The sequence below is a fragment of the Spea bombifrons genome, chromosome 7 (assembly GCF_027358695.1).
Source record: "Spea bombifrons isolate aSpeBom1 chromosome 7, aSpeBom1.2.pri, whole genome shotgun sequence".
Classification (NCBI taxonomy): domain Eukaryota; kingdom Metazoa; phylum Chordata; class Amphibia; order Anura; family Pelobatidae; genus Spea; species Spea bombifrons.
Genome location: NC_071093.1, coordinates 16,801,570 through 16,814,574, shown reverse-complemented (window position 1 = coordinate 16,814,574; position 13,005 = coordinate 16,801,570). Strand labels below are relative to the sequence as shown.

The window sequence follows — 13,005 nt, the reverse complement described above, 5'->3', positions numbered from 1 at the left end:
ATGACGGTCCTGGCACGTCATTTGTCGTTAACGACATGTTTTTCCGTGACGTGCCCGGACCGGCAATTGTCATCAAGGGGTTAAAGTGTATGTGTCACAGCTTCATTGGCTCTGAACATTAAGCAGGCTAAATCACTAATATATATATATATATATATATATATATATATATATATATATATATATATATCATTTTAACAATTAAGGATATAGAGGCAAAGGTGATAATTGTTGACCTTATTTGCATGCACCTACCCAGAATCCCTTGTGGTTGTGGCAGCACCATGAGATTTCTGAAGGAAAAACAAGCCTTCTGGTGTTCTGTAGATGAGTGTTTAATAATACTTCTACTACCCCTTAAATTTAAATGGAAGGGTTTCCATCACCTTTACCCACCATAACTTATATTACATACATTTACACAAACAGTAAATGACACAGTATTTGGACACCTGACCGAGATGAGCTTGTTGGACATCCTATTCTAAAACTATAGGGAATTAATATGGTGTTGGTCCCCGTTTTGCGGCCTCCACTATTCTGAGAAATCTTTTCACAAGATTTTGGAGTGTCTGTCGAAATTTGTGCCCATTCAGCCAAAAGAGCATTTATGAGATCAGGCACTGTGGGCCGAAAAGGTCTGGCTGCATTTTAATTCATCCCAATGGTGTGCAATTAAGGTCAGGGCTTTGTGCAGGTCACTTGAGCCCCTTCACACAAAAGTCGTGTTTTTAGAAACCTTGTTTTGTGCACAAGGGCACAGTCATGATGGAACAAGAAAGGGCCTGGTGTCACAAAATTGGAAGCAATTGTCTAAAATGTCTTTGTCCCTCTAGATCCTCTGTAGTTTTAGACTAGGACCTTTTGTTCTAACGTTTCTCCTTTTTTTAAATAAATTTCCCTCCTGTGCTTTGTTAAATAAGTATTTAAATATATATATATATATTCTATATATATATATATTCTATCGCATCTCCTCTTTCCTCCAAGCTATGCATTTTGAATTCCTTTATTCTTTACTGATAATTTGTATCCTGTAATTTTGGTAGCCCTCTTCAGAGCACTTCCAACTCAAATAGAGCCCTCTTTTTTGCTGTATCATTTTTTCTTTGCCAATTCTTGTTATGTAATACCATTTCAATGTACTGTACTGTAAGAAGCACTGCAAAAACTGTTGGCGCTATACAAATTAAAGGTGATAATCATTTCGAAGAAAAGTTGTTATTCTTGCTGTTATGTAGAATACTAGGTAAGACAACGGTAAGCCAGCTCCTTTCTTTTTCTATCTTGTACAATTACCTCCTATCAATTACAATGATAAAATCAGCATAATTTAAACATCTTAAATCAAATAAATACAATTTTCACCTTAAACCTCATGTTCACATAATAGTCTGTGATTATCCAGGCATTTTGTCGGGTTTGTCTCATGCAGTTTCTACTGGGTGGCTTAACAAATATAATGTATGGCTTAAGTTCATGTGTCCGAACTCCTGTAATGCCCTGTAAAAGGAACACAAGTTAATGGTTTTGGAAGATTAAAAAAAAAGTTTGCAAAATTTACAGTTTTACTCCCAAGAGTAGTTTAGTGAAATTGATATTGGCATTTTGGGTCATGAAAACCTTTGATGAATGTATGTATGCTTTTTTTTTTTTTTAAAGGGGATACAGGTTGTTGAGGGTCAGATTTACATTTTGGGCACCTCTAAGTACAGATAATACTATTACTGATATACTCCCTGGAGTATATCACCAAAAGCACATCCCTACTCTGCATTATGTGGAATCAGGCACTTTAAATGAACTCCTGATCGGATATCTTAAGGAACAGAGTGAAGAAGGGAAGTATATTTTGACTGATATATATTAAGAAGGGGGAACATGGAAGCTTTACTGTTTGGGGAGGATACACTGACAGTATCACAATCACCATCACTGCATGAGGACACAGACAAGAGGGTTAATATTTAAAAGCAGCGTGGAAGGTTCTCATAACATTCTTAGTAGACTAGTTTCATCATAGGTAAACCTTGGCTACTCATTAAAGCATTTTACATGTTTGTAAGATTTCCCTATAGTTAAACCTTTGGTCAATATAGATTCAGAATGTCGTTTTGTATAATATTGCAGATGCTGTGTTGTCACCTGTGGCTCCAAGTCGATAATACAGATTTTTCCTGCGTCCAATATGGCTTTCACTGCATCTACACTGGTCCCGTACATGTGCCCTTTGTATTCGCCATAATCAAGGAAGCTGAGGTTAACATAAAAAAGATAAAGCTCTTTGAACCTGGTTTGCTTTATTTTATTTTTTATTTTAATATAAACATTTTTTTTTCTTTGAGAAACTTTTGATCTGCTTCATGACAAAAAATTTACACAAGTCTTGTTACAAACATGCGAATCAGAGTTTTGACACTTTACATGAGGATTAGCCCAAATTCTGCCATCAGTGAGTGTCATATACACTGTGCTATCTGCAAGGGAGCAAAGGTCTGTGTACATCAGGTGTGATTAACTAACTCGCACTGCTGTAGTGTGCAGAGACCAGCATATGAGGTCATATCTCTTCTTCCACTGTGCAGTTTGAGGACAGAGGCACCAGGGGTTGCACATTTACAAGCTAAATATAAATTAAAGGGGGTCAGAAAGAGATCTTTGGCATCTGCTGGTGGATGCTGCTGTACATATAAAGTACATCACGAGTCTGTCCAAAGGCCCATTTACTACAGATATTACACATGCTACTAAAAGGAAGGTGTGCCATGCAGGTAACGTAAGAGAATTGATGCTCCAACTGTTGAAAACCAAGTGATTATGGATCCGCAAGGATTATAAACATGAACAATTGACATGCTTGGGAATTGGCTGGAGAGTTTTCAGGTGGGTTCTGGATTAACCTTTCTGATTTCACTATGCATATAAAGAACCATTTCTGGCAAATTTCTCTGCAGAGGGTCTGAGTTGGCCCGCAACAAATTTGCAAAGGCTCCTACCAACTCACTCTTTAGCGAGTCCTTCAAGAAAACCATGTTTTGTTGGATCATGCCTCCTACTTAGTGTACTTTGTATTTACTTACAGTGCTACGCCAACATGAACCTACCTGTGACTATATACCATGCTTTCAAACGTCTCCTTTGAAACAAAGAAATACTCCTGACCATGTTCTTCATAACTTTTCTTATTGCGCGTGGTGTCTGTTGAGACATTGTTATGCTGGTACTTGAAATACAATAACAGATGCATACAATATTAATGTATAGAAAAATGTATAGAAAAATTTCTAAAATTTTAACTATTACTGAAGTAATATACATGGCCGGACTCCAGGTCACACCAATTAAGTGTCCTGGATGGCTCATCAACTATGTGTGCTTCTGTTAGAATCGCTGACAAACAAAAGATTTTGTGTCTACTAATAATGTAATTTTGCTACACCAAACTGTTTTTAAACCTTAGCAGAGCCAATTCCTAGTCATCAGTATTTACTTACGTGGCACTGGGCTTTGAAATATGCTGGGATTTAAACAAATAAGTTGCCTTCTGAGTTCATTAACACCAACTCCAGAGGGTCCTACATTACAAAATAAGAAATGCATCATAAATATTATAATCATTGTATTACTCAGAATGTTTTGCTTAAAAATTAGTAAAAGTAGATACCAGTGTAAGAAATCATTTTTATACTTTTATTTTGTTCTGCACATTTTAGGCCTGAATGCAACTTGAGTGCTAGGAACATATGGTATCAATTAAGTGACGTAGTTTAGAGGGTCTTGGAATGCCGGTGTATCATATGCAGGGGCGGGCTGGGCCGGGGGGCAGGGGGGCAATTGCCCCCCAGGCCGCCCTAAATCCAGGCTGGTGGGCCGGACGGACGACCGGCAGACAGGCATTCAATGCGGCTGCGGCCGCAAAGTTAAAAACTAAGCGGCCGCGAGCAGGATTGAATGCGGCCGTCATGCGTACCTGGCGGGGGGGGCGGGGTCCGCCCCCGGCTGCCGCTCATCTGAGGGCTGCCACCATGCCAGCACACCTCCAGAAACGGTGCGCGTGGCAACTGTGGCTGTGCGCCGGGACTTGATGTCAAATCCCGGCACACAACACTGAAGCCACGCCCACCGTCTTCCGCGCTCAGTGCACAGGACAGGACGATGAAGAAGAAGAAGTAGAAGAAGAGGAAGAGGAAAAGTGAGAGTGAAAGAAGAAAAGGTAGGAGAGAGTGGATTAGTAAGTGTGTGAGAGTGATGGGTGTTATGCTGACTGTAAGTGTGTGAGAGTGATGGGTGTTATGCTGACTGTAAGTGTGTGAGAGTGATGGGTGTTATGCTGAATGTAAGTGTGTGAGACTGATGGGTGTTATGCTAAATGTAAGTGTGTGAGAGTGATGGGTGTTATGCTGAATGTAAGTGTGTGAGAGTGATGGGTGTTATGCTGAATGTTTGTGAATGAGGGTTTCAGATAGCATGGATGTGTAAGTGTTGGGGGATAGCTTGGCATAGGGAGTCCGTAATCACATTCCTTTCATGCCCAGATTCTAGCATGTAGTGGCTGCCTAGGCATGATAGGAGTGTGATTGCTGTTATAAATTATTTTTTGGTCCAACTTCGGTGTGTTAACACTTTTATTGGACAGAATAATTCAATGACAGTATTAATATATATATATATATATATATTTATATATATAATTGCAAACAGCAATCACACTACTATCATGCTAAGTCAGCCAGCACATGCTAGAACCTGGACATGATAGGATTGTGATTGTTGTTATATATATGTGTGTTAATATTATTTTTTGTCTAATTTTGGTGTTACTTTTAATAAAGTATTTTAAAGTTTTTTTTGTTTTTTTTTTCAGTTTTGGCCAAGTGAATGCTGAATTTTTAGTTTCAGTCCAGAATTTTCATTTCGGTTCATCCCTACTATATACTATGCCAGTCACTAAAGTGGTAAGCCTACACCACATCAATGTTTGGCTTAGTATATAGTGATAGGGGTTGTCAGTGTCTGGCTCAATGTATAGGCACACATTGACGGTGGTGCTGCGTAATCCCTAAGCATATAATGTAACAAATATGCTGTACCCCTGTCAATGTTTGCCTAACCATAGAAACTATGCAGTTTTAAAGTGTGTGTGTGGGGGGGGGGGTGCCACATACAGGGTCTGCCACAGGTGCCAAATACTCTAGGTACGCCCCTGCATCATGCGGCTGTCAGACCCAATGGCCATGCCTCAGCTCCTCTTCCCACGTCTTAAAAGTGGTGTGATGAAGAGCTGAGGCATGCGGTGCGTGCACGCCGGCCACTTTAATTTCATTAGGCGCTGGTGGAGTGACTGCCGCACGACGGCCGCTTTCAATGTCGCTTGCAGCCGCTTTGATGGTGCAATGGGCCAGTTGACTAGACTTGCCCCCCAGGCCTTAGGCTGCCAGCCCTCCCCTGATCATATGACTGTTCCAATAGGATTCCTTTACGTATACCCTAACCAGATGTAAAGGGGTATAAATTGGCATGACTACAAAGACAAGGTCTCTTTCTACGCTCTTTCCACGCTCTCATCTTCATCTCACCAAGATACTTAGCCTACAGTACCTTTTATCAACATTTGTTCCAGCATTGGTATTGTATGAATTGATAATTTGTTATCGAATAAACCTGATTAATAAGACATAGAAGCTGTGGTCTTGATTGCTGTTTGATCACTGGAGAAGCTTAGATATTCAAGACAAAGAATATTCTAACAACCAGTAATAGTAAAATTCACAGAGGTCAGTTATAAAGTTAGTTTGGAAGACACAAAAAATGAAAATATGTATATATACTCGCCACATTAAACAAAATCACTGTCAAATCCAAGCCCCATTATCAATACCCAGAGGGTCTTAGAATAATCAGAGTGGTCAGCAATAAGCACAATGTTTCAAAATTTAGTAGTCTTATATCAAAGCCAATGGTTAAATCCGGCAATCAGAAACTGGTAAATAGTGGAATGCAGGCAAAATGCAGATGAAATGCGTGTGGAACACAAGCAAATCACATGCTGGCAATGGCGGAAGCAATGGAAAAGGCAATGATGATAGTTATCAAAGTAAGGGAGCAAGAAATCAGTGAGGGGCATGACGTCACCCCCAGTGATTAATTGCTGAGCATGGACATAATTAACTACTTCCTAATCGTTTTCATCAGAAGCAAATCATTTCCACTTAATAAAAACTCTAGTTTGTGTGTCTAGAATGCAGGATTTTCTCATTTTCAAGATATTGAGTCTGAAAGGATCTGGAACATATATTCTGTTGTGATAGTTACTTCAGAACTAGATTTGCTGGTGAATTGTGTGATACAGTTTTTATTTTGTCAATTATAGCGGTAGTAAATAAGAAATACAAGGCTACTGAGTGGTCTCAGTACAGGAAGAATGCAAATGTAGGAAATGTGAAACAAGGATCTAGAGGTGGAATAGGTAAAATAGGAGCAAATAGGAGCCATACTAAAGCCATATATAACGGGGACCAGGGTGACCACTCTATCCCAGGTTATTGTTGCCAGCTTGCTAAAATGTTTAGGCCTAATGCTTTACTACACCATACTTTAACAAAAGTCTAACAATCAAGGAAATATTTCATTTCAAAACTATTTGCCAAGGAGGTCAAGAGAAAGAAGGGAAGGTGAACCAAGAAGCCATATAACTGACTTTCATAATGCCCACTGGTTTTGACTAAGATATTGGAGTGCTGAAGAGCATCGGTGGCACGAGATACATTGGGGTCTATTCACTTAAGGGAGGGTTTAGAGGAAAGTTGTGGTTTTAGCTTCTCTATTCATTATGAATTGGCCAACACCAGATGGTTTCCCCTTCAAGAATGGAAGAGTCAGCCATGCATAATGCATACTTTAATGGATAAGGAGACCTTGGAAAATGCTCACTGGGCTAACCGAGCTCTACCTCCATTAGATGCTCACTGGGGATGGGCCTTCAAAATATATAGGAGCTGAAACACACCTCTCCTTCCAACTCTCCCTTTAGCGAATAGACCTCACTGACTGTCCTTCACTTTTTCTTAAGTAGTATATTAAGGTTTTTTTAACTTTTTATTTGCAAGAGGACAATATATATATATATATATATATATATATATATATATATATATGCAAAACGTACATATAGGTTTCAAATAATACAAAAGAACAGTGGTAATGTCACAATAATGTAACAGAGTGATATTGTACCATGGTCTTCATACAAGGTTAAATTATCAAGTAGTAGGATAAGAAACATGATGTGGTCAAGCAGCATATGCAAATTACAAAGCATACATAGGAACCACCATAACGTCTCAATTAATAACAAGCTGATTTTCTTCCATGGTGAACACCTAGGAGTCAAATGTAAGGGCATCTGATAAGACACATTCTATTGGCATAAATGAGGCAAACCAAAGTAAAATTAGCTGTATCTGGCCCAGATAACTTTACATGAAACCGTCTGCCCCAGGAGGACAACAAGCGCCTCAAGCCAGGCACTCAAGGTGCACTGGCGCAAACCTAGTCCCACCCCCCGAACAAACCCTCCCCCCCAAAAAAAAAACATACAACCTCGGGCTAGTGAAAACCTCTTCCCATAGAAATGCCAATGGTACCTAGAATCCCCGAATAGGAGGCTGACCCTGTAGGTTTTGCAACACATACCAGTGTCACATTAGTGTTGCAGAAAGTCTGGTGAAGGGAAGATCGTGTGGAAGTATCTAATTTTGCAGTGTAAGGGCTCCATTTATATATATATATAAAAATAATAAATTGGCTTTACTTTGTGTAAGGATGTCTCAATCCAGTCTATACTAAAAAATAGATTGTATTCTGGAGAGCATCATGGCCAAAGTTGGGGACTTTTGTGCCAGTATGGCTTTTTTGTCTGCTGCTGAGATCACCCCCAAAAACATTTTTGCTTTTTCCTTCAATGAATTATCTTTGTATATGTATAGATAAATTGTAATCCTAGTTTTGTTGTGCAGTAACTGCCAACTAATCCTCAATCGGACAGTTAGAATAATTCAATTTTAGTGTAAGATAAGCCCTATGTAGTATTTTTAAGTATGATTATCTCTGCCTTTAAGGTAGCCTCCACAATTTGCTCTATGTCAAGCTCTGGGAGATCAGCCCTTCCAGTATGAAATTAGTATGAAATTACAGATTCAGGCGAAAAAAAAGACAGTCTCTTGTCCAATTTTGTATCCTGTTTGCCCCGTTTCGAATGGAGTTTAGGGTCTTGCTTTCTTGAGGCCATTTTAATTCCCAATAGTAACTTCCTTAAATGGTATCAGGTCAGTTTATATTTAAGTACAAGACTTCAATTGGAGTTTTAGGGAATATTCATATTACCATTAAGTTTACACATCAATGTAACAAGCAATTTAGCTTCAGAAAACCTCTTCAAGCACTCTTTAACCACTTAGTCATAAGACTTTCACCTCAGACCCTTCCCTTCTCTTCCTTTGCCATTTAAAGTATATAAGATGAAAAAAGTCCAAAAAAAAAAAAAAAAAAAAAAAAATATATATATATATATTTCTACTTGCCGGAGAGCAAATTTAGTCCTTCAAGCTTCACGAGCTATGTTTATACGTCGTTGGTCTCGGCACTGTGATCTCCGTTGCTCTATATTTTTCAGTTGCCCCGGTCCCCACAGTGAGTATTGTAGGCGGGCAGCGTCAAGTCCGCGAGGTCAGCGAAACCCGCGAAACCCGCGAGGCCGGCGTTTACCCGCCATCACGTCCCAGGCTCCGACCGCCCGTAGGATCCGCCTCCGAGAGCGTCAGCACGTCATCGCGTCAACCGCCCTCTGCCGCTCAAAAGAAGCAACAGATAAATCATCCTCTGATCTCACAGATGAACACTTCTCCCCAGACCTTGATCGTGCAAAATCTCAAGAATCAATTACACCAGAATTACTAACTTTAAGCCTACAAGACGTGGTGACTGAATTAAAAAAAGAAATGTCTAATAACCTAAGCGACTTCAAAAAAGAAATGAACATAGTAGTTACTAAAATGAAAGAAATGGAAAATAAATTTAAAGATCTTCAAATGCAAGTCAATACATTACTTGAATACAAACATTCTGCTACAAACCAAATGGAATCAATGGAATTCAAGATTGGCAACCTAGAAGATAAAATCAACAAAAAGAATCTCCGTTTCAGGAATATTAAAGAAACAGAACATCCGGAAGATCTTTCCTTAATAATGAAAGAATACTTCCAATATCTGGGGGTAAACTTTAAAAATTTCGAGGAAATTATTGACATTTGCTTCAGGATCCCTAGACCTAAATCAATCTCTCAGGAAGTTCCGAGGGATATATTGGTCTGCTTTCACTCCTATTATTTTAAACAACAAATTTATAAAGCTAGTAAACAGAAGAGTATATACGAAGGCAAATTTAAGGGTGTAATTCCATTACTAGACATTTCATACAATACAAGAATGAAGAGAAAACTATACTCCACTGTCACGACTATATTATGGCGAAACAAAATTAGATTCAGTTGGCGCCCATCAGCAAAAATTGCAATTTTTTTTGACAATTCAATAGAACAATTTTCGTCTCCGGACGAAGTGTAGGAATGGCTAAAACTGAAAAATATCAAATAGAATTTCTTTTTTTTTTTTTTTTTTTTTTTATTTTATTGGGTTTCATTAATATACTTTTTTAATATAAGTGCCATATCATAGGCGACATATTAGTCATCGCTATACACAAATTGAGGTATACTCAAGTGGAAGTAATTAAAGCTGTAAATTAAGGTTATTACAACTGCAGGGATATAATTGCTATAACTATATTGAACATATGTCTATAATGAATCGCAATTTTTTTTTTTTTTTTTTTTTTCCTCCACACAAATTAATAAATTTATTATTACTTTAAATAAATAAATAATTTATTACTTTAAATAAATCTCTTTAGGGTTACACTGATCCAAATATACACTTGAAGCGGAGAATATTAAATATTCAGTTAATAGGGATAAAACATTTTAGGGTCACATATATTATATTCATATGAAAAACCGCACGGAATTTTTACCCTAAATAAATTATTTACTAGATTCTGACTTTTTTTTAAAGTAGTGCAGAGATATGTACGCTAAAACTATATAAGAAATAATACGAATTTCTAGATTAAATATTTTAGGGGGGTACACTAGACTTTATTTTTTTTTTTTTTTTTTTTTTTTTTTTTTTTCTTTCTCTCTCTTTCTACATCACACTTGACTATTGCTAATGTATTACTAACTCATATCTATATACATATACACTTACATACCACTAGGTGTTTTTCTCTTTTTTTTTTTATATATATTTGAAATAGAGAATATTAAATTTCCAGTCAAAAGGGCTGGAATTAAGTGACACTAAACTTAAAATCACTGTAGGGACACATTTGTTATATTTTATTATATATTCACATCATAATAGTATGGAATTTTTTCTCCTAAATTAATTATTCACTAGATTCTGATTTGTTTAAAGTAATGCAGAGATATACACGCTAAAATTATATGAGAAATAGGATGAATTTAAATATTTAGGACCCCACTGTCTTAAATATATATTTGAAATAGAGAATATTAAATTCTCTGGAATTAAGGGTCACCAAACTCAAAATCACTGTAGGGTCATACTCGTCATTTTTATAATTTAGACACCTTCACTAGAATTAAAATACAAGAGCAATTTTTTTTTTTTTTTTTTTTTTTTTTTTTTTTTTTTTCCCCTCACAAACTAATAAACTTATTATTACTTTAAATAAATAAATAATTTATTACTTTAAATAAATCTCTTTAGGGTTACACTGATTCAAATATACACTTGAAGCGGAGAATACTAAATATGCAGTTAAGAGGGATTAAACATTTTAGGGTCACATATATTATATCCATATGAAAAACCGCACGGAATTTTTACCCTAAATAAATTATTTACTAGATTCTGACTTTTTAAAGCAGTGCAGAGATATGTACGCTAAAACTATATAAGAAATAGTACGAATTTCTAGTTTAAATATTTTAGGGGGGTACACTAGACTTTTTTTTTTTTTTTTTTTTTTTTTTTCTCTCTCTTTCTACATCACACTTTACTATTGTTAATGTATTATTAACTCATATCTATATACATATACACTTGCATACCACTTTATGTTTTTTTTTTTTTTTTTTTTTTTTTTTTTTTTTTTTTCTCTCTCTTTCTACATCACACTTTACTATTGTTAATGTATTATTAACTCATATCTATATACATATACACTTGCATACCACTTTATGTTTTTTTTTTTTTTTTTTTTTTTTTTTTTTTAATATATATTTGAAATAGAGAATATTAAATTTCCAGTCAAAAAGGCTGGAATTAAGTGACACTAAACTTAAAATCACTGTAGGGACACATTTGTTATATTTTATTATATATTCACATTATAATGCTACGGAATTTTTTCTCCTAAATTAATTATTCACTAGATTCTGATTTGTTCAAAGTAATGCAGAGATATACACGCTAAAATTATATGAGAAATAGGATGAATTTAAATATTTAGGACCCCACTGTCTTAAATATATATTTGAAATAGAGAATATTAAATTCTCTGGAATTAAGTGTCACCAAACTTAAAATTACTGTAGGGTCATACTCGTCATTTTTATAATTTAGACACTATCACTAGAATTAAAAATACAAGAGCAAATTTTTTTTTTTTTTTTTTTTTTTTTTAATAAAGTAGTATTATAATAAATATACTCCTTTAGAGTTACTATGGTTTATATCACTACATATGTAATGGGGAATATAACTATACAATTTACGCCAGTTAAGTGGGGTTATTAAAGGCCCTTAAACTTAAATTAACGCAGGGATATACATGTTATATTCATACAAGAAATAATATGACACTTTCGCTTAAATACTTTGGGGGAATATACCATTTTTTTTTTTTTTTTTTTTTTTTTCTTTTTCTTTTTTTTTCTTTTTTTTTTCTCCTGGTCCACACGTTGAGTAAGGGATATTTACAATCAAAAGTAGAGGCTCCTACCGTACAAAATTCCGCCTACTGCGCTTTAAACGCAGAGCACCTTAGTTTCTTTCCAAATACAATGGTTAGGAAAGAACTTAGATGGAGCTTTTGCTCCAAATTTTATGTTTTTTGTCTGGTACAACACTCCCTTTCTCGCGATAGGGAGTCTATACCAGGAGTATTGTCTTGCTTATATAAAATTCTTAAATTGGGAAGGGGAACGAGGAGAGAATTAGTTAATAAATGGTTATAAGAGTTATGTCTCTCAATGCCCAAGGGCTAAACTCAACGCGAAAAAGAGGCCTACTTTACGACACATTAATAAAAAATAATATCCAAGTGGCCTTCCTTCAAGAGACCCATTGGAAAAAGTCAGAGAAACAATCATGGGGGGGTAAGAAATTCCCATTAATAATCCAGGCCTCTTTAACGGAAAAAAAAAAGAGGGGTGTAGCCATTGTTTTTGCGGAAAATTTACAAATAAACATTCTAGGTCAGGATTTAGACCCTGAGGGTCGCTTTATTATCCTTGTTTGCAAAATAGAACATGCTATATTTACCTTTATTAATGTATATCTCCCAAATAAAAACCCCACTCTGCTCTTTCAAAAAATTATAGATAGAGCTGAAAAGATTCAAAAAGGTTGTGTATTAATAGCGGGAGATTTCAATTGTATAATGGATCCGATTCTAGACAAAAAAATTCCTAATGATGGTTTAGTAGATAAAAACCTAGTTAAACAAGCCAAAAAATTGACAACTATTTGTAAAAAAGGAGATCTTTTCGATATTTGGCGTACTCTCCATCCATACACAAAAGATTATTCACATCTGTCTCGAGTATATGGATCTTATTCTAGGATCGACCTTTGCCTGGGCTGTGCTTCTATGATAAGGAGAGTTAAGAAAGCGTCTCTAATAGAGAATACATGGTCA

At 36.0% G+C, this 13,005-nt stretch overlaps 1 protein-coding gene across 1 annotated transcript in view; it reads right to left on the bottom strand.

Annotated features, from left to right (window-relative positions):
• Positions 1-13,005, bottom strand: part of MPP4 (MAGUK p55 scaffold protein 4) — a 38,741-nt gene that overhangs the window by 2,285 nt on the left and 23,451 nt on the right. The window contains exons 16-19 of the mRNA XM_053471283.1: positions 3,495-3,575; positions 3,105-3,198; positions 2,146-2,254; positions 1,369-1,503 (exon numbers count right to left, since the gene is read on the bottom strand). Coding sequence (XP_053327258.1) covers positions 1,369-1,503; positions 2,146-2,254; positions 3,105-3,198; positions 3,495-3,575 — 419 coding nt within the window. The remainder of the gene's footprint in view (positions 1-1,368; positions 1,504-2,145; positions 2,255-3,104; positions 3,199-3,494; positions 3,576-13,005) is intronic.